Below are 24,586 nucleotides of genomic sequence, written 5' to 3'. Positions count from 1 at the left end.
CTTTAAGAGCAATTCCCCAATGCTAAACATGTTATAGGAAAAGGAGTTAGGCTTACATCCCTTTAATTATGACTCATCAATCAATTTTAACATAATAACAATAATTTGAAAAATAAAATAAAAAAAACACTAATTGACATGCTCTAAATGGCATTGAACGGCTTTAAGAGCTTTTAAGGGGATAAATTTTATAGTATGTATGTATATATTTGATAGCACGCCAGCTAACTTGCGAAATGCTAACTTGCCAAATCAATAAGCTTTTTCCCACCACCCTCACTAATAAGATTTTTTCTTCTAACAAACACAAAATTATAATAAATATTTTAAAAATATAAAAAATAAACTATAAAATATAAATACTAAAAGCATACTTTAAACTTAATTTTTCATATTTAAAATTTTTCTATTTCAACTCATCACCAAAACAATATCATAAAATAGGGCAATCGCCTTGGTATTTTTATGCGAAACCAATAAATATGTACCGCATGTGACATATATCTAATAATCGGGATAACATGTAGGCGTCTTATAAAAAGGGTATACCTCTTTTAACAGCTGTTTTTTTACATACACAAAGATTCAAACTCAAAATCACTTACTTAATCAACCCAAATCTTTATCACTTAAACCAATCCCTGTTGTTACATATATATAATGATGTTGTGCAATATCTAAATATAAAAAATTTGCCGGAAACCACAATGTTCCAGTCAAGTCACCGAGTCGGGTTCGTCTTGATCCGACGCAATGAACCCAAATCCAATACGGGCCATTAAACATGCCAGCCCGGCCCACAAAGGCCCAGTTCCTTCTTATTAGCAAGATCTCTTGTTTTCCTTTCCTTCATTCATTCATTATTTCATTTCATTAACCAGCACGAGCGTGATCTCGAAGTCATCTCTTCTCCTTCGACTCATCGCATAGATCCATCTCCATTTCCCTTCTTCGCCATTGACGACGCATTCAGATCCACTTCCATTCCATCCATGGACCATTCCCAGCCTTCTTCCGACCGTGACAAGCCTGGCGCCCCCATCGCCGCCGTTTCTAGCTTCTGGAGAGGTACTCATCGATTCATCCCATCTTCCTATTTTCAAATCTCTTGATTCTTTTGAATTTAGGGTTTCGGATTGGATTTCGTTTGGTTTTCTTGTTGTTGGGCGGTTCTGGATTAGGAGCTGTTTGAATTAGCATTGCGTTCTTGATTTCTTTTTATTTCTCGAGAAATTAGTGATAGGGTTCTGTTGATTGGGAATTGGAGGTATCGATGGCTTAAATGTGAAGGTTTTTGATGATCTTCTTACTGTTAGCATCGAGTACAAATTTGGCCACACTTCTTTTTTGGATGTAATTCGTCCAGTTTTGGTATAGAAATGTCTCTGTAGATTGATTCTGTACTTCATCTTTGGATGTGGTTCTTCTGGTTCGTGTATAGAAATTTCTTTGATAGTGGGTGCATTTTCCACTGCAATCAATGAGGAATTTGATGGTTGTAGCTGGATGAGAGTGGACCCTTCTCCTAAATTTAGATGATTAAACCAACTAGTTCCATGTTTAACTGGATTAGAGTGGCTATCTGCGGAGGCATGCTATGCTAGCTTGCAATGTGTAATTATTGCTTAGGTGGAAATCAACAGAGAATAGATGATGTGAAGTGGAGTCTATCAGAACCAATTTGAAATGCATGTTTCCGTGGCAAGATGCATGTTTGGGCACCTTTCCGATCCTAATGTCCTAGTTGTAACATTGTATGTCCATTAAATTTTTATTCATGTTTGCTTTTGGATGTAGTAGTGGATTTTGTCTAATTTTTTTAAGTTTGTGTCTTTATTTCATTGTGATTTTAAATGTTACTTGAATGCTCTTTGTTGAGCATATGGAGTCTACGCTATATGCAAACATTGGCACCTCTAGTATAAGTGATAAGTGTTGTTGTTTGAATAAAGAAAAATATTCTTGAGAAACCTAGTTTAAAATCATTATATCTTTGTCAGAATTTGACTTGGAAAAAGAAAGAAGTGGCCTTGATGAGCAAGGCTTAAAAATTGCTGAAAACCAGGAAAATAGCCAGAAGAACAGGCGAAAGCTTGCAGAGAGTACTCGAGGTATTTTTCATATTCTCTTATTTATGCCTTGCACAATATAATTGTAGGACTCGCATATTCTTTGTTGCCTGGTGCAAATATGGCTTCTGCTTTGCTCCAAAAATTGAGAATCATTCCTGCTTTGATTGCCTTGGAGCTGGATGTTTGATCTATTGATTGATTTCAATCCAAGGGGGACATGCCATTCAGTCTGTTAGATAGTATATCCATGCTTAGGAAACAACAAAGCAGGGGTAACCTTTATGTCATATTTTACTAAAGTATTGCTCCGCCTACAACTATACCTCCATCTAAAACTTTTTCACTGACTTCATTTTCCTGAGCTCTAAATAACCAGGCACAAAGTTTATATTTCCTCGTATGAACAGATTTCAAGAAAGCATCAGCAGAGGAGAAGCTAAATTTGTTCAACTCCTTACTGAAGGGTTATCAAGAAGAAGTTGATAATCTGACAAAGAGAGCAAAGTTTGGTGAAAATGCTTTTCTTAACATCTACCAAAAGTTTTATGAAGCTCCAGATCCATATCCAGCTCTTGCTTCTATTGCTGTGAGTAGCAACTCTTAAGAATTACTCATCTTTGGTGCACATAATGATTTTCCATTACTCCAATTTCTGATTTTTTTTTTTTTCTTTTTATTTTTTTCTAAATCCAGGAGCAAGATTTTAAGCTGTCTGAACTTGAGTCTGAGAATCGGAAGATGAAACTTGAGCTTGAAGAGTACCGGACTGAAGCTACTCATCTAAAGAATCAGCAAGCTACAATACGAAGACTTGAAGAGCGTAACCGACAGCTAGAGCAACAGGTTAGCAACTTTTGGAATGTTCTCACCTTCTCATTGCAATATATGAGTTATCTTTTTGTTCTTTTCTATGCTTCATATGACCATATGTTAGTTAATGCTTGGTCTCTGTATGTGTGCACATCCTGTTTTAACATTTGTTTATTACCATGGTAGGGATGCACTGTTTTTGTTTCCCATTGCACTCTATTGAATTTGCAGCAATTCATCTGCCTAATTGTTTCTAGTAGAATTTCTTCTGTATGTGTGATTTTATAATCTTTCTGGTTCTGGCATTTGTGGTTTCCATTAGTTAACGGAGGTGTGAATAAGAATAGTATAATAACTGTGTCATGGCAGGTGCCTAATGGTGGTCATTCACTGTGCAATGTCTTCATTGCTTGTATATTATATGATTTCATGTGATATAGGATGAGTAATATTGCATATTAGTTTTATGGATCCTTGGCTGGTCTGTTCGTACCTGATGTCAATATTTGTCCCATCTGATTTTTCATCATTTCCTTGATAAGGTTACTGGTCCTTCAGCAAACAAAGATGATTTTACTGATTAGATTTGCTGATCAGGTGATATATTACAATGGAAAGATATAGATAATTTTCACCAATATTGTCAGCATTTGTAAGAGAAATTTATACCAATTTAGGAAATAAAAGTAAAGCTCATTAATAGGTGAAAAGATTGAAATAGCTTAAAGATTTTACCAGTAAATATTTCATAAATAGTATTTTCAGCCATGCATGATCTTTCACTTTTGATGAGTTAGGCTTATAGGTGATTACATAGTTTGTTTTATGCATTTCTTTGTGTAATTCTTTAAACACCAGTTTGATGGGATAAAACTAACAGTTACTATTCTGGCGATCATTCATTATTGACCTTATACTAGCATGAATTTCTGATCCTTTGCATTGTTGATTTTTGATTTATTATTTTATTTCGAGAATTCAGATGGAGGAAAAGGTTAGGGAGCTTGTTGAGATGAAGCAACGAAGCATGGCTGAAGAAAATCAGAAAACTCTTGAAGTCCTTAAAGAAAGGTATCATGTATTCATATTTTGAAAGTGCAACAATTATTTTTTATTCAATTATAATATGGAAATTTTGTTTTAAGTTATTTATGAATTACGGAAAGTGTTATATGGGAGAGGCTTGACATGAATTCATAATTTTGCGTAATTTTACTTAACTAGGACTTGGTATAGTTTGCCTAATATCTGAACTTTTAACATTTAATTTTTCTGTTCAAGGGAGCTCTTGTTACAGGATCAATTACGTCAAGCTAAGGAGAGTGTTATGAATATGCAAAAAATACATGAATCTGCCCAAAACCAATTGTTCCAATTGCGTGCTCAATCCGGTAAATCTCCTCTATGAAAGTAAATCTCTTGTATGAACTAAATTGAACTGCTTTAGGTTTGTCTTTTCTTTGTCTAGGACTTGTATCTTTAAAGCTCTTGTCATGCATTTCCTTGTTGCTAGCACTTAGTATTGTACATACATGAGAGATGGTGTCATGCACCCTGCTGGTGCATTAGCACCAATATGTGCTTATTTGCTTGGAATTCTGTCTAAAATAAAATTTTCCATTTTAAAAGGAACTCAAATCATTCGCATGATATCTTGATCAATTCCTGTATCCTTTATGCTTTATGATGTCACCAGCATTTGTACTTTTATTAGTAAGTCCTATTTGTTGCAAAATCTTGTGTTTAAATCTGTATAGCACGATTTTGAGATATTAATAACTGGCCGTGTCATTGTTTCTTTTATGTTGATGCATTCCTGTTGATTACAAGTGTTTTTTACACACAATTTGCCCCCATGATTTCGTCTTCTCATTTCAAAAGAGTCCAACATTTCGTGCCCATCTCTGTCCTTGTGCTACCTTTCATAGATGCAAGCAATATAGACATGCGAATGTGTTGTACTATGTTAAAATAGTCAACCTGTGCAAAAGATAGGTCCCATGCTTATGATATATAGTCTTTGAGGGATCATTCTTCATATTATCATTGTGCTAGCAGGCGAATAGTTCTTTTAAAAAATTGGAAATATGATAGCTTATGCTCTTGTGTATTTTACAAAAGTCTGATTAGGACATTTTGAAAATTTCAGAGGAGGAGAGAGCTGCAAAGCAAGCTGAGGTCAATCTTCTTACGAATGAGGTGGAACTGGCTCAGGCTCGTCTAATTAGTCTTGAGAGGGAAAAGGTATTCCATTGTATACTATGTTTATTGTTATGTCATAGAACTACTTGCTAACCTATCATGGATTTTTTCTTGAAGGGCCTCTTGCATTCACAATTGCAGTCAACAAATGAAGGAGATGAAGATAGCAAAATCGTAAGGCTTCCTATAATTGCTTTGCAGGCCATTTATCAAAGTTTTCTTATGTGTTATTTTTTCAATATTTAGGTTATGTTGCCTTTTATATATATATGAACATTCTACATGGGCGACATTTTTGATCTCTTCTTAACTTTCCTTTCTGAATTGCTATGGTATCTGTGGTCATGAACCCAAACAATTACATTGTTCATTAGCTCATATTGATGACAGAGTATACCATCAACATATAGTTAATTCAATGAAGATATCAAGCATTAAAAGGTGAATTATTACTTGAGATTGGCCGTGATGAATGATATTAGATTTGTATGTGTGATCTTTCTTGGCATCAAATTGAACGTGTGTTATTGGTGATTTCATTATCTTCAGTTTAGTTTCTTTTTTGTGTTATCTGGGTAAGTTTGAACTATTTTTAACCTTTGTTGTTTGCATTCTGTTTGAAGTTTGTCATGGAAGTCAATACTTAACCTGAATCAGTCGCATTCATTTTTATGAGCTAAACTTCTACCTCCATGCCGATTTTTTGCTTTGCACCATCAGTTGTTTTATATATTCTCCTCCATATATATGAAAGAATGCAATGAAACCAGTCCTTTCAATATAATTTACCTAAGGCAACATTAATTTTGGCCTAGTTATTCATTGAGCACTTGTTTTTCAGCATTGATAGTGTATGGAGAGAGCTTCATCTAGATGGTGGCCTCATTCAGTTACAGTTGGATTTGAACTTTTGGGCTATTGCTCAAGCATTTCTGATGCGTGTTAATGATTTGACAATGATGGTTAATGTGGGCCTAATGATGTTTCAGATTAACAAAAGCCATAAGTTTAAAATGATGATTTTTTATGGCTGTTGGTCTAAAGCAAAAGCGGGACATTATCTGCCATGGCATGAGATATGAGGCAAGACATAAATATGGAGTTGTGATTTGATGCAAGGTGCTTACTATTAGCCCTACACCAATTACCATGGAAACCTTGGGCTGTCATGAACCTGTAGCAGTGCTTGTAAGACATTTTGTGATATGAAGTTTTTGAGAATGGGGATTGATTTTCCATTGGCTTTTGACATTTTATTGAATTATCTAAATCCGGCTTGGTGTTAGGTCTAATCAGTTTCCCTTCTCTGAAATCTTTATCCTTGATAATATATTATGATGCTTGACTTTGGATTCGTGAATCTTTTGCTGTTTCTGAGACAATAATGTTGAATTATTTTTTGCAGTGACTATCAGGAGTCAAGTGATATGCTTGAAAATTCTTTAAATGCAAAGGAGAAGTTAATATCTGAGTTGAACACAGAACTTCGTAATGTGGAGACCACTTTGTCTAATGAAAGAGAGCAGCACATGAATGAAATCAAGAAACTAAATGCGTTGCTAAATGAGAAGGTTTTCTCCTGGTGACACTATCTATGTTTACAACTTGATGCCTGTTGCTTATGCAATCAAACTTTTGGAATGGTCGTGGAATCCGTTTGCTTTATTTATTTATTTTTTCCTCTCCCCTGATGTTTCTAGATTTTTTCAACAATTGGATACATTTACTATTTCTTCAGAGGTTATGGTTGATTCATGTGTCAAAGGGGATGAAATTTATGCACAACTTAATATTGAGTAGGCTTTCAATTCTTGGGCTCATCAAATGCATGAGCCTTTTATTATATTGTTGATAGAACATTAGCCCAATTGGTTGCCGCTAAATCTTCACTTCATTTCTTGGATGACAGGATGCTGCTATAATGACAATCAAAAAGGAACTTCAAGATAGACCGACTGCAAAACTTGTTGAGGATCTTCGTAAAAAAGTCAAAATTTTGCAGGTTCTTTTACTTATCTTTCAATCATGGATGAAACATTTAACCAAGCTTTAAGCTCAGCACTACTACTACTACCACTACCATACAGACTTGGTAAAATTAAAGTTATCATAATTTGAGAACATGGTACATGGAATATATTTTTAAATTGCACTTCATACTAAACTAGCAGTCCGCTACAGGGATTTATGTGTATCAATAATATGTGATGGTTTCAAATTTATGACTCTGGTCCATTCTCATCAATACTGTCTATCGTTTTGTGTTGAATCTGTGGTTTATTGGGTTATGCACTATTTACTATTTACTAAATCCACCCAATGAATTATTGTTAATTACCTTTGTCCAATTCTTCATTTACTTTGGTCATCCAAGACAGACTGTTTCATGTGATTTACATTGCTTGACAAAAATACCTTCTTTACATTTGATGCTATTGAACAAAAAAACTTGAGTACCATTTCCTCCTGAATTCTTTCTCAAAGAGTTGTATATCCTTCTGCTTGCTAAAGTATGGGAGAAACTGTTCACTCTTCTTTCTATAGGCTGTTGGATATAATTCAATTGAGGCTGAAGACTGGGAACTGGCTACAAATGAAGAGGAAATGAGCAAGCTGGAGTCCCTCTTATTAGACAAAAATCGGAAAATGGAACATGAATTGACACAATTGAAGGTCTGACCTGGCTTTGGCATATGAATCCACTATTTGTTTCTTTGCCTAATAACAAGAGTCATTTATACGCGATATTTGCAATTATTTGCAAACAGTTCTTACAACATTTTTTCTCATTGATTTTTAGATTGTTAGCTGCTTCTCTTATCAACACTTTTTTTTTCCTCAAGGTTAAACTTTCAGAAAAATCAAGCATGCTTGAAGCAGCTGAAGCCCAGATTGCGGAGCTAACTGCCAAAGTTAATGAACAACAAGGATTGATTGTAAAGCTTGAGGATGATATATTAAAGGTTTAGTTTTGTACAATGACAAAAGCTCTTAGTGTATAACAGCCATAGTGATTAGTTCATTCCTATGAACTGCTAACCTCAGTTCGTGTTTTGCTTCTTACACAATCTGTTTTATGACATACTCTCAACAAATCTACAGCTTAATTTGTTCTATCGAACCATTTGTTGCTGTCATCAACATCTTAGAATTCTAAGATTGTATCAAAGTTTTTTTGCTCCTGATGTTGTTGTCTTTGACATAGGGTTACAGCTCGAATGAACGCAAGGGTTCAGTTTTGACGGATTGGGATCTTCAGGATATTGGTGCAGCTGAAGTGCCTGGGGTAATTTTCATTTGATACTTTCTATTAATTGCTTTTCATCTGTGTGTCATGGCTTCCCTGATGCAGTTATTATAAAAGTCTACTGCTATTTTTGTCCTTTGCTTTTGAAAAGTGATTTTGAAATATTTATTATATAATTTTGTTTTAGTCAGGTAAACTTAATCGTTCCTGAGCACCATGGGGACAGTGTTATTCTTCTTCTCATCTGTTCTAGTCTTGATCTTTGGCCATCTTTCATGTTCATTAAATAGGCTGGTTTATCCTTTATGGAGATGTCAAAGTCAAACCTCTTGTTTCCTTGGCATGAATAAGTTTAGAGTTGTGCTGCAAGTGCTCAGTTGTAAAATAGTTTGAATCCATTTGTGTCAATATTATGATTTTTTGTGAATTATAGTTATATTAGACAAAGGGATCAAGATCAGTGGTCGGATTGGGAATGCAATGTAGATGTCCAAATACAGTGATCTTCACCTCTAAGAGACAAAACATTTGCAGACATAAACACCAGGAGAGTGCATTGAGATTTTGTGTCAAATATAGTTAAGGAAACTGCTGAGCACTGCTATATTTCTTGTGACAGAAATTTATTTTCACGTCCATGTATACCAGAACTATTATGTGACTTTAGCTCCATATCATTTTAAGGAAGCTAAATAGTGATTTTAAATCAATTTGAATATATGACTGATTTGTTAATATCATGTTTAGTCTCAGATAAACTGAAAGTTTTGTTTGTAAAAGATTTTAAACTTTGGCTTGGTTTAGATCTGAAGACTGCTGTTGTGGGCATAGTTTAATGACTACACATTTTTCTATTCTCCAATTTCCCTTGCAACTTATTATAAGGTTCACATCTTCTTGTGCATTTCCTCCTCTAACTGCACAATGAGCAAATAAATTCAAGTGTTTAAGCTACCAGAATTTATTCTTTCCTCTTGATTTCTTCTTATACGATCAGGGTTCAGAGCAGAGACAGGCATCATCTGATCAAGACCAGAGTTCTATGCTTAAGGTAATATGCAGTCAGCGTGATCGATTCAGAAATCGGTTGCGAGAAACAGAAGAGGTATGACTTTTAAGACTACTTGGAAAACCATTCTCTGTTTTGCCTCTGCACACGGTTCTGATTTGTTATTGTTAATTGTTACTATTCTAAACTATACTAGGAAGTAAGACAATTGAAGGAGAAAGTAGGGTTGTTAACTGAGGAGCTTGAAAAAACAAAAGCAGATAATGTAAAGCTTTATGGGAAGATTCGTTATGTACAAGACTACAATCATGAGAAGATTGTTTCTAGAGGACCAAAAAGGGTTAGTTTTATCATTTTCTTGTTGATTTCCTTTAATGACTACTGCTTGTGCCTTTTTTTACCTTATTTCAAGATCATTTGGTCTTATATAAATATTTGCATCATATATATATATTCAGTATGCAGAAGATATTGAGAGTGGTTTCAGTTCAGATGTTGAATCCAAGTACAAGAAGATATATGAGGATGATATAAATCCTTTTGCTGCTTTCTCAAAGAGGGTACTGAACTCTTCCTTCCTTTAGTTATGTATGCTACATGTTGTTGTTGTTGTTGTTGTGTTCTTCTTTTTATTTTTCTTTTTATTTTTTATGCTTTTTTAACTTGATTTGTGATGTTTACCCCTGAGAACCAGTGGGGTAAGAAAAGTTTGTAAAGTTTTGCTGGATTTTTTTTTTAATTAATTTCTCGTGCTTTCTGCATTTGATGCTGTCGTTGTAGCAGCATGTTCAAGTAGTGGCTAGTTGCAGTCATGTTGTCTCTTCATTTTTTGTGCGATATTTTGTTGTGCTTCCTTGTGTGATAAGCTCTGTTACTTGTTAAGTTTCTAATATGTCAATCTTATGTACAAATTGTATCAGGAAAGAGATCAAAGGTATAAGGAACTTGGTTTTAGAGATAAAATCACACTTACCAGTGGTCGATTCCTTCTTGGCAACAAGTACGCTCTTACAAATCTGTCTTTCAAAAGCAATAACTAATACTATTGGTTCTCATCTCATGTTTGATCATTCTAATTTTCATTTAGCTCTGATTATTTATTTTTCTTTTAAGCGCATTTGTGATTTTCAGTTAATATATCCCAAATTCCCTGTCTAACAGAGTTTATTCCCATCAATAATTGAAGTTGTGAAAACAGCAATTAGTGGACTATCAGATACCGACTTGATAAATTAAGAAATTTGATATTATATTATTCCTTTTATAATTGAGAACTTTTAACATGCTGGTAAGCCCCTATTGACTTGCATTATTTTGTCTAAAAGAATTTCTCACGTAGTTTCCTGTAATATAGCTTCTGCAGAACAGCTTTGTTGTTTGTGACTGTTGTTGATTAAAACAGCTTTTCTGTTGGAGAAGCCAAACAACAATTAAATCACTAAAAGTCCCTGAAGAGCTTAATTTGAACCCCAAACCACTGGGCGAAACACAAAAATATGGGTCCACAATTATTAGGATATAGTAATCGGCAGCTTACTGTTTTAGCAATATTTTGTTGAGCTTCTAGGATGGTTTCACTAATGAATACACAGAAATGTAAACCAATAAAAGTTCAGACCCTTTAACTCAATCCATGATTTCTTCGAGTATGATTATTTCCTTTCCAAAGTTTCCGTCATGTTGCATGTTGAAAGAGACAAAATGTCACAATATCTATCTATCTATCTATCTATCTATTAAAGCATTACATCTTGTTTCTCCTCCGTTTCTCTTTGGTGCTTGAAGAAATGATATTGAAGCATAAATCGATATCAAACTCATTTCCTTTTTTCTTTGTCATGCTTTACAAATGTGACATTACTCTGATTCTTAATTTTACTTCTGTTATCCCACTCACTGATTGCTCTCACGCACAGGTACGCTCGAACATTTATATTCTTCTACTCCATTGGATTACACCTCTTGGTTTTCACATGTCTCTACAGAATGTCAGCATTGAGCTATCTCAGGTGATCCATTGACCAACTGAACATTTCTTTTTACTAATTTTATCAATACGATCTCTATGTAATTCAGCTACATCACATTACCTGCAGTACAACGCATGGACATGAGGAAATCCTTTGTCGACGCCAGTAACCACACACTTCCTCATTGACACTAGTAAACCTGGTAAGTTCTGGAACAGCTGTTTGGGGTCATATACATATATACTGGTAACTGGATGCTGTATGAGATGATATGTTAATGAAGACTATAAACAATGTCATGTGTACATAAGGCTGAGAGTTCTCTGATTTTTTGTGATGAGAAAGTCTGGTTTTCTTGTTGATGTTTGGTATTCATGTAAAATGATATATTACAAGCAAAAGAAGCTGATCATGAAAAATGTTTGTGTAAGTAGAAACTCTCATGGACTGCATGGTTTTCTTCCCACAGCAATCTGGAATCACTAATAATGGAATGGATTATCTGTATTATGGATGATGGTGAAAACTTTGCTCTATTCTTTTATTCATGCATATATTTGATTTTTTTTTTTTTATATTTCTCTTGCCTGTGTATTATTTTTCTTATTAGTAGTTTTATGCGCTTTTATTTTATTTTTTTAATTTTTAATTTTTCCATAGTTAATTATGTCTTTGTTTTGGGTTCCCCATGAGGATAACTTTGTCTAATAAAATGCGTGTGTGTTTATACATATTTCTAAAAAAAAAACCACCAAGGTAATAAAGAGAAGTATTTCCTCAAAAATAAATAAATAAATTGAAGTATTTTCACTGAATTTTGAGATATAGTGCTGGTGCAACAAATATGAATTTTATGAAGATATTAAATTATTATTATTAAATTATAATAGCCTCTTCAGGTTTTTAATATTGTCATTATTTATCCGAATGCGCAAATTGGGTGAAAATATAATTTAAAAAAAAAAAAATGAGTGAGCTCTCCCGTTTTCATGTTTTTTACAAACTTCAAAAGGTCCATTGTTAAAATAAGTACAAGGCACGTGCGTAATTTTCAGAAATTGAGGGACTGGAAAGCAATTTTGGACAATCTTCACTTCCTTTTCTTTATCCGTGCTCTATCCACTGACTAAACTCACTTCTCGAGAGAGCCCCATCAATGGCGTCCCTCCGTTCTCTCTCTGCCCCATCCCCTTCCTCTCATCCCCTTCTCACTCCCTTCAAGGGCACCATAGCCCCTCTCCTCACTACCTTCAATCGCTTCCCCCTTCAAAACCTTCAATCCTCTCGCCGGCCCTTCACCCTCCGCGCTGCCGCCGCTTCTGTTTCTTCTCCCGTTGTTCTTCCTCCGGCGAGGTTCCGTCTTGATAATCTTGGCCCTCAGCCGGGATCTAGGAAGAGGAACAAGCGGAAGGGGCGGGGTATCGCTGCCGGGCAGGGGAACAGCTGCGGATTCGGGATGCGTGGCCAGAAGTCGAGGTCCGGTCCTGGTGTTCGTAAGGGTTTTGAAGGTGGGCAGATGCCGCTTTATCGCCGCCTCCCTAAGCTCCGCGGTATTGCTGGAGGTATGAATGCTGCGTCTCCATTATTGGTTCAAATTTTGATTTTATTTCGAAAACTTATTTTTTGAGAGAATTTCTATTATGTGAAATAGATAGATACTATTGAATGTGAGGTTTTTGAGCTGTTTTACTGCATTCTTGTGATATTGGGATGATGTTTGTTTGTATTATTTGCTAAAAAAAAATAAATTTCTATATTATGTAGACTGCTGATAAAACTCAAATTGATTAGAACCATAGAGACATAAAGCGCTTGATTTATTAGGATGACTTTAGAACTCATGATGGAGACAAGAAGTCCCTTGATTGTTATGGATGAAGCCACTTTCAGCAAACATTTCTGATGGTTGTTCCTCATTAGTTTAGTAGGTGGAGAATAAACTACTAGTGGCACATGTTTTGTAATGCTGGAGGTGAATACCTTATTATCATCAAAGGACTTGCTTTCCTTGCTTGATAAAACCTAAAAGTGGCTTGATTTTTTTTAACATTTTACTTTAAGACACCAATCTATTACATTATTGGAGAATCATAACCAACATTGTCTTCGGACATGCTGCCAACCCTGCATGGCAGGAATATAGATTTTTGGTGGACTGCTTTCCTTCTGCTTTCATTAACGGAGTTTCAAGTCATTTATTGATCATGCTTGGTTGACTGTTGCTTTTCTGTCACCTGTTATTCCTCTTGTTTGGGTAGGGGATTTCTTGAAGGCCATATTTTTCCTAAACCCGCCTGCAATGATGCCTTATGTAGCATCTTTATTGCCATCATCATTCAATTCCTATTACATTTTGAACTGATCTATATTTTTTTCTGCATTGATTTATTTAGTGTTTATCTGTGAATTTCATATATTTCTTTTCATTTTTTTTAAATAGTATCAAATTGATCCTTATCTTTTCCATATTTACTAGATTTCTCACACATACAGTAGTTTACCATTTTAACCCATGAAGGCTGATTTCTTTGAATTTTGTTTTTTTTCTTTTGTCATGCGGCCCTTGTAACCCATTTTAAGGAATTCGACCAACAATATATATATTTATATATAATGGGCAAGCTGCACTTTATCTTTCACATTTCTTCCAAGGATACTATCACTGTTTGCAAAAACGAGAATTTTTCCTCGCTCTTGTGCAACCATTTATCTAGTGGTATATCCTTTATTTTGGATGTATTTATTTTTTCCTCACACATCCAGAACTGTTTGCATTTGTTTTTCCTCTCTTACACAAGTCAGTTCCATAACTATTTATGTGCACTTTCCATTATTCTTCTTCTTTCTCATTAGTATATCATGGTCTCTTGTTGATTCTTGATGCCAGTCCTTTATCTGTCCATAATTTACTTGGAAAGACGTACAACTACTCTTAATGCTAATCAACCAAGTGATATTTGATATAATCATTTAGCTTTTCAATGATGGCATAATGGTTCTCACATTTAACATTTTTTTTTGTCTGTTTTATCATTCCTTTGAGCTATCTGGCAGCTAATTGTATTTGTGAATCATGAATATTCATGAACGTTTCATGCTTGGGCTTGGTAGATATATTTTGCCATATGGAAAGGTTATATAATAGCTCGATGTCTGTCTACATGGTTAATGATTAGAGTAGGGTTACGTTGATTTTTTTTCGTTTAATATTTATTTGAAGGTGTCTTTTAGTCATATTGCTTGACAGTCTTTTCAATATTAATTTCTTTGGTTCCTTTTTATCAGGAATGCATGCAGGGTTGCCAAAATATGTTCCTTTTAACATAAAAGACCTTGAAACTGCCGGGTTTAAAGATGGTGATGAAGTGTCATTAGAAAGCTTGAAGGAGAGGGGCTTAATAAATCCATCTGGGAGAGAAAGAAGTCTACCTTTAAAGGTAATAGTGTCATTTTTACAATTAAATGCTTTCCTTTGAAATGCTAGATATTCACTTGATGTTCTCCTCCAGTGTTTATCAAGAAATTTTGATCAATTGTTATTTGTTGAGGTAATGTTACATTATGGCTGGTACAGATCTGGCTGGTGTGTAGCATTGTCTATGAACTCTGAGCAAGCACAAGGAAAGTAGCTTTCAGTAAACCCTCCATTGAGAGGATTGATAAATGTAGTTGATCAAATTTACTCGAGGTGAAAATCACAAAATCAGTTTTAGCAGGCGGAAACCTGAATCAATCCTATTGTTTGAAAGAAGAAGCATGGTCAAATTACAAGTATACTAAACTCTTTTCAGTGTATGCCAAACACTAAACCTAATAGCTCAAGGAAGAGGCACTATGAACATATCTGACTTTTAGCTATTAGCCTTTCCTTTCTCACATCATATTTGCTTATGTTTCCCTTACTATCATTTCTGTTGTTCACAAAATAAGCAGATCAAACAGTTGTAGTATCGATCAGACAAGTATTTATGTTCATTATCTTAGCAGAGACCGATGTTTCCAACTTCCTTATTTTGTTGTAGATATTGGGAGACGGTGATCTGAGTGTCAAGTTGAACATAAAGGCTCGAGCCTTTTCAGCAGCAGCAAAAGCAAAGCTTGAGTCTTCCGGTTGCACATTAACGGTGCTTCCAGGCCGAAGGAAGTGGGTAAAACCATCTGTCGCAAAGAACCTCATCCGCGCGGAGGAGTACTTTGCCAAGAAAAAGGAAAACGCGGTTTCTGAGTGAACATGTTATTTAATTTTTTTTTTCTGCAACTTTATTTTTTTGTAGATTGTCGAGTTTGTCGCTTCTCATAATTCAAGCTAAGCAAGTAGCATGGGATATGTTGCCTTTCATCCATTCTCTTCAATTATTGTAAAATGGTTATCAATGTATCAAATTTGAACACAAACATCACATATGATATGAACTTTAATTCGTCTACACTTAAACATAGGCTTTATCTTCTCCAGAAATGGGATGAATTAATAGTTTGCAGCAGTGTAAATGAGTCGAACCAAGTTGTGAGTTTCAGTCTTTGTTTGCAATGAAATTAATCAAGATTCGGAGAATTTTGAGTGCTTGTTTTAAAGAATCTAATTTTCATGAGCTCAAATAAATCTCTTCTTAGATCGAGTTTCAAAAATACAAGTAGTTCTCATTATAGTTCCAATGTTTTTTTTTTATAAACACAGCACAATGAGTAAGTGCAAAAGAATAAGGGAACAGAATTAATCTAACATGTACTCTAAAATCTTATTCAAGTTCACTCTTCATCACAATATGTACACAGCCACATAATAGTAGTGCTTGGAAGAGTAGAGCTATTTAATGTAGTGCATGCAAACCATGCAAAGAAAGACCACAAAAAATTAGAAAAGCAACATATGATCATTCACTTTAAAAACACCAAGAAAACTAGACACAATAAAAAGTTTATAAATAATTAATCAGAATTTCTATACACATCATAACATATACATTATATATATATATATATATATCTACAACTAACTAGCTATGTTATTGCCAACTGGTGGATCTCCATCTATCAAACAAAGGAGCAGGATGAATCTAAACCAATCCTCTCATCTTCACTGATCTTCATCTTCAAGACCAAAAAGGGATGGAAATCCACCAACAAAAACCAAGACTCAAGCTACATGATTACATTTATCAAACAAAGCTAATTATTAACTAAAACAAGGATCAAATACTAGCACTAGAGCTTTACATATCAATGGTGAAGCTAGCTTGATCCATTTAATCCGATTTATCGTCATTATCATTACTATTATCCAAATCCATCAAAAGCCGAAGCTCGGTCCTACACCTGCTCCGACGACAGGAAACGATGATCTCTTAACGAACCGACCCTTCATCCTCGGCCTCTTCTCTGCATTGAGCTTTCGAACTTCATACCGTATTTTCTTCGCGAACAATCTTGTCCTCCTCTTCTCCCTATATCTTGTTACTCTTGCCTCCCTCCCTCCATCACCTCCTCCTCCTCCTCCGCTTATCGGTCCGGTCACTTGTCCGCTCACCGGCCACATCCCTCCCTACATACATACATACATATATAAATCATAAATCTAGTAGTTCATATAATATATGTTTGGATTGCATCTAACTCTTATCAAGCCCAAAAACAAAATATTCAATTATCTTATGAGCATGTTAATTAGATCAACACTTGAGTTTCTAACAGTTTTCTCATTATTTTCTAAATCAACACTAATAAACAATAAATCAAACACAAATAATATGCATGTAGTTTATGTGTCTATATATGGTTAATTTGCATCTAATAATAGTTTGTTTTTCTCTAATTATTTTATACTAGAATCTAAGATCTATGACACCGTAGTAGTGTATTACTACTTTCTAATAATATGTTTGGTTTGCATCTAACAATTTGTGTATTACCTTGAACTCAGGTAAGCACTCGTCAGGGTTGAGCTTAGGCCGATCACCATCGGTCCACGGCGACGAACCCTGGCAAGACGAAGACCAAGCGTCGATAACAGCTTCATAATTCAACCTCAATTTCATTCTTTTATCATCGACGATCTTCTCCTCCACCTCCACCTCCACCTCTTCCGGCGCCGTCGATCCGGAATCAAAATTCAACTCCAACACCATCTCTCTTCCATCAAGATCCATTCTTTCATCATCATCTTCTTCTTCATTCATCTCCTCTTTCATCTCCATCTTCATCATCATCGTCATCGTCTTGTCTTCCTCGCCGGAAAAACCAATTCCCAAACTCTCCATGCAAAACGCATCCTCTTCAAGTCCTCTTCCCAGCAACGTTTCCATATCAGCAGCAAACTCAGCCAAATCCACGTCATCATCCGCCGGAAGAAACCCGGCCAAGCTTCCACTTTCCGGCAACTCTCTTTCCTCCGTCTTTGAACCAAAACCATGCACATCATCCAACCCACCAATTACCGGATCCGGCGAGCGAAACTCAGCAAGCAAAGGGTCAAACTCCGGCACGCGGTGGTAAACCAACTGGTCCTCTTCACCAACGTTGTTCTCATCGGCCGACACAGCTTCAAGGTCAGGTACAACAGGCTCCGACTTGACGCTGGTTATGACTCCAGGCTTCGGCCGTGGTGTCCGAGCCTTGCGCGTGATGGCCTGGTGCCAGGAAGGGCCATCGTCGAGCTTGAGAACGGACGGGGCCGAGGTCTTGAGCCGGACTCGCTGGTGGCGCCGGGCGAGTGGGTTGGCGGAGTGCACGGAGGAGTCACAAGCTTGACAAAGGAACGCGTCGTCTGCCGCGCAGTACCAGCGCGCTCTGCGCCGCATACATCCGTCGCACGCGCGCGCTGTCTTGCTGCCGAGTGCGCCGGCCGTGCGCTGCTGTTGCTGCATCTCGGGCGAACTCATTCGCGCATATTAACAAACACTTGGTCTGCAAACACGCTGCCTGTTCTTGTTATATATATATATATATATATTTATTATTTATTATTTATTTGCAATAAGTAATATTGCTTTTACATATATGCCCTGATAAAATACCAAATTTACAAATATACCTTTTGTAAATTTTATCTCATATATATACTCTCACTCTCTGTCATGATTTTTTTTAATTAAAATACTATTTCGAGAGAAAAAATTAAGAAAATTTTCATGGGTTTGTAAATAAGGTAATTTTCAAAATTTGATAATTTTTTTTTATGAATTTAAGATAATTATTAATTTTAATTATTTTTATGTTAATTGATGTGAATTAGTTAAGAAATAAAGATGTACATGTAAATATCAGGGGGAGGGAATAATAATTAAGTAAAATGTCAACATCATTAAGCATTTGACAAGCATATATACTTTATAAAATATCAAACTATTTAAGAGTGTACAATATATATATAGTGTGTGTATGTGTATTTTTTTTAAAAAAATTAACTTAATTATTTAATAATAATAATAGTTTGGTAGAGTGTGGTGGTGATGGTGGGGCACAGAAGAGTGTGCTTTTGGGCTGACGTGGCAAGGAGGAGGATGCTTTTGGGGCCCACGAGAAGGGTTTATCTGGAAGGTGATTGGTTGGGAAGGAGGAGGGTATCCAATAGGGCGTGATGCTATTGGTTGGAAGGGTATGAAGTTGGGATTTCATGTGGGGCCCATTTTGGTGGGGGTGCCTGGGAAAATGACAAGGTGACACCTTTCGCGGGTCTTTTTCCATTCAAGATGATGCCACCGCTTTTGTTCTTCACCAATTAGTACCACCTTCAATCATTCTCTTTCTTAATTTTTATTTTTATAATATATTTATATATATATATAGCCCGTATTTACAATCTGCAAACATCCGTAGACATCGTTAGATTAATATCTAAACTACGCACTAACTGGAAACTCTAATTTGGATTTTTTTTTTCTATATTGTAAACTCACTTATGGTTGTCAAGTTTTTTATCTTTTATTTTATTTTTATCATTTACAGATATCTACAAATACTCATTCTATAAGAATAAAATATGCCACAATTTCTATAGTAATCACTTGCACTTCTTACATAATAAAATTATGCCATATTTTTAAATTTTACAGCCAAATAGTAAGGTAGACAAACCGCTTATCTTAATCACTATTGTGAGAAAAAAGTTGATTGTGGCATAATTTGATTAATAAATTAGCAGGGGCAAAATCATTCATTCATGCAAAAAAAAAATACCACATGGCATAAAAAAAATTGCTAACGGTGTTAAGTTTTTTATTTTTTATTTTTTGTATTTTTCTCTACTGTTAATGTAAAAGTGAGTATTTTTAATTTATTAGTAAAAATATATGAACTATATTTTTATTAAAAAAAAAATGGGAAAGCAAATAGACTAATTCCGAACAAGTGTGCACGGTGAAAGTTTACTGTAAAAAGAAACACAGGTGATACCTAGGAAATAATTGTCCGGCAACCAAAGTGGCACATAATGTACTTTTAAAATTTGTTGTAAGATATATTTTTTTTTATTTTTTTCAAATAACGTTTGTTGAGTTATGATTAGATGTGAAAGTCTACATGGTTATTATTTATTTATTTATATGAGTAGTTAACTTTGCTCTTATTCCAATTTCAGCACTAATTTTTAATTTATATTAAAATAAATATTAAAATTTTGATTTTATTTCACTGATAGGGATAATTGAGATTTTTAGGTTAGTCAGAATGTCTGCATAGATATCTATTGTTCATGTGCACTTATTTATATGGAGTGTGCCACATTAAAGATTCCGGTATTCATCGTCACTAAAGATTTATTGGAAAGCCCCAATTACATTGTTGGTGAAATGAAATTAAAATTTAGTGTTTATTTTAATACAAATTAAAATAAAAGCAAAGTTCGGTAGTCACTCAGATAATTTACCTTTACATAAACTAAATAAAAAGTAAAATATTCATAAATATAATTATTTTAATATTAAATAAAAAATATTTTATTTATTTATATTTTTTAATAAAATCTACAAATTCCTTGAATTTTTATGTTTTTTTATTATTTATGGTATGTAGAGATACTTGGTTAAAAATCACTAATAAACTCAGGGGTAGATCTACATGTTTACTAGTGGGGGCCAGCTGTCCCCACTAAAATTTAAAATACCCACTATGCCCATAAAATTAAAATTGTATTTATAATTATTTTTTATTTTTTACTATTCATCCCTACTAAAATTTAAAAAAATAAAAAAATAATATATTATAAACTTTGTCTCTCTAATAAACAAAAAAATTCTGAATCTGTCCCTAAATAAACTTGTGTACATTGAAATAAAGATGTAAGTACATGTATCATATAGTAAAATTAAAACTTTAAAAAAGAAAATAAAAAGTGGTGTGAGCTTGCCATATTGGTCTTTAATATTAGATATATTATTTCATAAAATTTATAGTGATCACCGTTTTGGTCTTTCTCTCCTTGTGACTTTTCATTTTAAAAAGCTTATGCCTTTTTTTATAGGGGGCATTTACATGTTGTTGAAAAACATATTTATGCCTTTCTTATAAGGGCATTTACATGTTGTCAAAAAACATATTTATGACTTTTCATTTTAGAAAGCTTATGTCTTTTTTATAGGGGCATTTACATGTTGTCTAAAAACATATCTAAATCATATTAATTGATTATATTATATATATATATATATATATATATGTCAAAAATTTAAGTCAAGTCATGCATTCATGGCTGAAAATGAGAAGATATGTATAGAGGCATAATGATCATTGTCATATGATCTGGTTAGGGATAAGATCAAAGCTATCAAATTTCCAAGTCTAACAATTCTATCAAGACTTGTATTTCAGACTTAGCTGGTAAATCCATTGATAAATTAATACACTTTTCACAGACTAATTAAATGCCAAGTCAAATGAGCTTGAGCTCATGATTTTTAATGACTAAATACTGGTTTTTGTATATATTGAATTTGAATCTGCAACTTCATAAATTAATATAATCTTATTTAATTATATTTATTACCAACCATCATTATTTTTCTACACTCTAATAATTATCACCAACTAAAAAAATTTTAATTAAAAGATTTTTTTCCTTCTCTCTCTCTATCTCTTGTTAGCTTTAATTTAAAAGGGGAAAAAAATGTAAAGTCTATTGTTTTTTATGGAGTTATGTGTTGGTGTGTGTATAGGGATGTCAATTAATATTGAGTTATTCATGAGTAGCTTCATCAGGTTTTGGTAAAGTTAGTTTAAGCTTTTGAATCTAACTTGAGTTTCATTTTTGAACTAAAATTAATTTCAAGTCAAGCCAAGTTAAATTGAGCTTCATACCTCAAAATATGTAAATACATTATAATTTTTATATAATTATAAATTATAAATATTAAAATATGATATCAAATAAGATGTAATGTTTATGTACGTTATAAAGAAAATAATCAAAGATAAAATTTAAATTATGAAGATGTTTTAGTTTCAAATTTAATCAAGTTAAATTCGAATTCAGAAATCTAGTCTCAAATTTTTAAAATAAAATTTAATTAAACCGCATTCTGTAATAATTTTTCTTTAATTAATTTAAAACTCTTTATTCAATATTTTCAAACCAAGCTTAAGTTCGTCCTTTGCAAATCTAAAATGCTAGTTTAGGACCACAATATTGCTTAAAGCCCTAAAGGGCAAGAAAGCAAACCATGAACATACAAACTTTTATATATATATATATATATATATGGTAGCATTAATTAAACAATTGGGGACCAATATGTGGGATCTCTAATTAATTAATTAATTAGCCTTCTTGCATGTATACTTTCCTCCAAGACAAAGACTTCATGGACAATGAAAACCAAGAAATGGGCATTCACACCATCATCAATTCACCATACAATGATCATATATACATCATGGACCACTCACTCACTCACTCACTCTCTCTCTCTCTCGCTCAATAGTATTACTCTCATCTCCACTACTTCATTGAAAGAAACACTCAAATTTATTCATTAATATTATATATTTCTATTTATGAAAATAATAGTCAAAGTCACTGAAACCTCCATAATAGATAGGTAAATAGATGGAAAACACATATTAAATACAATGCCAGTGTGAATACATGAAAAAATAGACCCAATGATTTTCCTAGATCAAAAAAATAAATAAATTATATATATACAACCAGAAGTATGCATTCACAAAGGAATAATATATAGCAATCCAATTGACTGTGTTTATCGCATTTTGATCCTATGCAATAAGAAGTCTCACAAACTAAACTCCGTGTAATTAGGTCATACCATAGGATCAAAGTTTTTTTCTAAAAATTTACATTAATTTATAGATGGATAAATACATAAAAGAAGAACACAAAAACACAATGGCAAGTAGTTGGAAATGCATGAGAGAATGGACACCATGGTTTTGCTGAACCAAAGAAAAATAAGGAATTCTAGTTGTTTTCCATATTAGTTAATTGGAATTTATAAGAAGTGGTCTAAAAAGAAGGGTAGGGCACATGGAAGACTAGGTTTGTAATAGTCCACGTAGAGCACTCTGCATGGGCCCATTTTAATATTCATTTTTCTTTGTCTGTGTGTTTTCCTAACTCAGACAATCCTCGTCAGCTCAAAAGCTTCATTTTCTTTGCCCACCAACCAATCTAAATAATTACATATATATATATATACTAATTAGTTATAAATGAAATAGTCCTTAGAAAAGCTTTTTGTTTTTTATTTTTGTAACAATGTGAACAAGGTAATGTATGCATAATTTTTATTATTTTACCTTCACCGTATATAATGAAGAGTCAAATTTTTCGCTTCTTGTATAAGAGTCGAATATCTTTTGTTCAATTATTATGGTAGTGACATTTTACGACATCTCTTATTATTTTTAAAAAACAATAGTGATGTTTCATGAGAAATAATAATTATTATAAGCATAGCCCAATGACTTTTTGATCTATTGACATCAGTTTTTTTGTATATATGGTGTTCATGTTCTTACCAAGAACACGGATTTGAATTTTATCACACAGGATAAGGATGTAAGTAACCTTTTTGTATGTATGTATGTATGTATGCTTATAGCAAGACTTGTCTACATTAAAAAAAAAATATTATAAGTATGCTATTGGGATTTTCATGATGGCATCTTTGTATGTTGAATAGTTTGTGAGACTTACATGATACTTTCTAGAAATTTCATTTTCTCATCTCACATGAATTATTATTATTATTATTATTATTATGCCTCGTTACCGTCATGAATTTTCTGAATAAGAGAATTAGAGGGTATATTTTGCTTTGTACTTTTGATCATTGGCAAAGGTTCAATAAATAGCAAAAACATTTAATTTATATGGTTTTTTTTAATTAATAGTACTTGGGAAAGTTTTGAGACATATATATATATATATATATATACAGAAAAAAATCTTGCATACTATTTACAAAGGTTTAATGGAGAGAGAGAGAGATGTTGAAAACAATGGAACAGAAGAGTTAACGGCCATTGAAATGGCAAACGAGGTTGTGTTAAAGGGCTTCAAGTAGGAGATACATCATTTTCCAAAGGGTACAATGAACATGGATGGGGACAACCAAATTAAATTAATTTTTATGGCACCAATCAAATTATTCAAACGCTACTAATAATTCTCAATCTTTCTTTTTATTTTCTTTGTCATCAGCCCAAATGTACTCAAGAATAGTCTTTTCATTACCAACTCTTTTCTTCATGTTAAAGAGATTATTATTATTATTATTATTATTATTTCACTATTATATGTTGGAAAAAAAATTGCTAGCATTCCCTTGTTATCCATTTAAAGTTAAAAATCAACTTTAAAATTATAAATAAAAAACATATGTACCATTTTGGTCTTTTCATAAATTTTTTAAAAGTTTTTTTTTATCACAGGGCCATATTAGTAATTATTCATTTTTTTTTTGTCAAAACTAAACAAGCAAAAAAAATATTTAAGTCCAAATTTAACAAATTAATTAATATGAGACTATTAATTAATCACATTAACATCCAGGCTTGCTATACAGGACAAGAAAAGGATGGGTTTCAAATGGAATGTGATCTCTTGTTGGATTGCAAGAATATCAGGCTCCATGAAAAGGACTTCATTGAAATTTTCCAATCAAATTTCTTTTGCAATCCCTTCTGGATTTTGGTTCAATCTTATCCAATTCATCTGCAAGTCACCTTCAATCTTGGCATTTTCATTACCACCATCACACTGTCAAATACTTATAAATCACAGCATTTCCGTAAATTTCGAACAAAATCAATAAACCGGTCA

The 24,586-nt window shown here is 33.5% G+C and overlaps 3 protein-coding genes across 3 annotated transcripts; 2 read left to right on the top strand and 1 right to left on the bottom strand.

Annotated features, from left to right (window-relative positions):
• The first annotated feature begins 868 nt into the window (after positions 1–868).
• On the top strand, positions 869–11,827 carry LOC120249855 (protein CASP). The gene is given in 20 exon segments (XM_039258532.1): positions 869–1,068; positions 2,001–2,111; positions 2,480–2,658; positions 2,766–2,915; positions 3,865–3,953; positions 4,164–4,273; positions 5,032–5,126; positions 5,202–5,257; positions 6,490–6,655; positions 6,994–7,086; positions 7,629–7,757; positions 7,928–8,047; positions 8,290–8,370; positions 9,329–9,436; positions 9,537–9,680; positions 9,799–9,900; positions 10,261–10,340; positions 11,257–11,349; positions 11,437–11,464; positions 11,466–11,827. Coding segments are annotated over 20 exon segments (2,043 nt in total). The 5' UTR covers positions 869–992; the 3' UTR covers positions 11,499–11,827.
• Positions 11,828–12,430: 603 nt separating this feature from the next.
• LOC120283452 (50S ribosomal protein L15, chloroplastic) lies at positions 12,431–15,747 on the top strand. The gene is made up of 3 exons (XM_039290144.1): positions 12,431–12,872; positions 14,596–14,747; positions 15,333–15,747. The coding sequence occupies exons 1-3, from the start codon at positions 12,467–12,469 to the stop codon at positions 15,537–15,539; spliced, it is 765 nt and encodes a 254-aa protein (XP_039146078.1). The 5' UTR covers positions 12,431–12,466; the 3' UTR covers positions 15,540–15,747.
• Positions 15,748–16,212: 465 nt separating this feature from the next.
• On the bottom strand, positions 16,213–18,206 carry LOC120283473 (zinc finger protein CONSTANS-LIKE 16-like). The gene is made up of 2 exons (XM_039290167.1): positions 17,220–18,206; positions 16,213–16,852 (listed from the first exon to the last, which is right to left on the bottom strand). Exons 1-2 carry the CDS (start codon positions 18,186–18,188, stop codon positions 16,601–16,603), a joined length of 1,221 nt encoding a protein of 406 aa, XP_039146101.1. The 5' UTR covers positions 18,189–18,206; the 3' UTR covers positions 16,213–16,600.
• Between the last annotated feature and the right edge of the window lie 6,380 nt (positions 18,207–24,586).

This window comes from Dioscorea cayenensis, chromosome 19, assembly GCF_009730915.1.
Source record: "Dioscorea cayenensis subsp. rotundata cultivar TDr96_F1 chromosome 19, TDr96_F1_v2_PseudoChromosome.rev07_lg8_w22 25.fasta, whole genome shotgun sequence".
Taxonomy (NCBI): Eukaryota; Viridiplantae; Streptophyta; class Magnoliopsida; order Dioscoreales; family Dioscoreaceae; genus Dioscorea; species Dioscorea cayenensis.
This window is presented reverse-complemented; position numbering and strand designations above follow the sequence as displayed.

What these genes read in the sequence shown, in the direction of transcription:
- LOC120283473 (XM_039290167.1), bottom strand. Translation starts at nt 18,188, where the DNA reads ATGAGTTCGCCCGAGATGCAGCAACAGCAGCGCACGGCCGGCGCACTC. An exon ending in AGTGCTTACCTGAGTTCAAG is followed by an intron (nt 16,853 to 17,219) that starts GTAATACACAAA and finishes GTATGTATGTAG; the next exon opens with GGAGGGATGTGGCCGGTGAG.
- LOC120283452 (XM_039290144.1), top strand. Translation starts at nt 12,467, where the DNA reads ATGGCGTCCCTCCGTTCTCTCTCTGCCCCATCCCCTTCCTCTCATCCC. An exon ending in GCTCCGCGGTATTGCTGGAG is followed by an intron (nt 12,873 to 14,595) that starts GTATGAATGCTG and finishes CCTTTTTATCAG; the next exon opens with GAATGCATGCAGGGTTGCCA. An exon ending in AAAGAAGTCTACCTTTAAAG is followed by an intron (nt 14,748 to 15,332) that starts GTAATAGTGTCA and finishes ATTTTGTTGTAG; the next exon opens with ATATTGGGAGACGGTGATCT.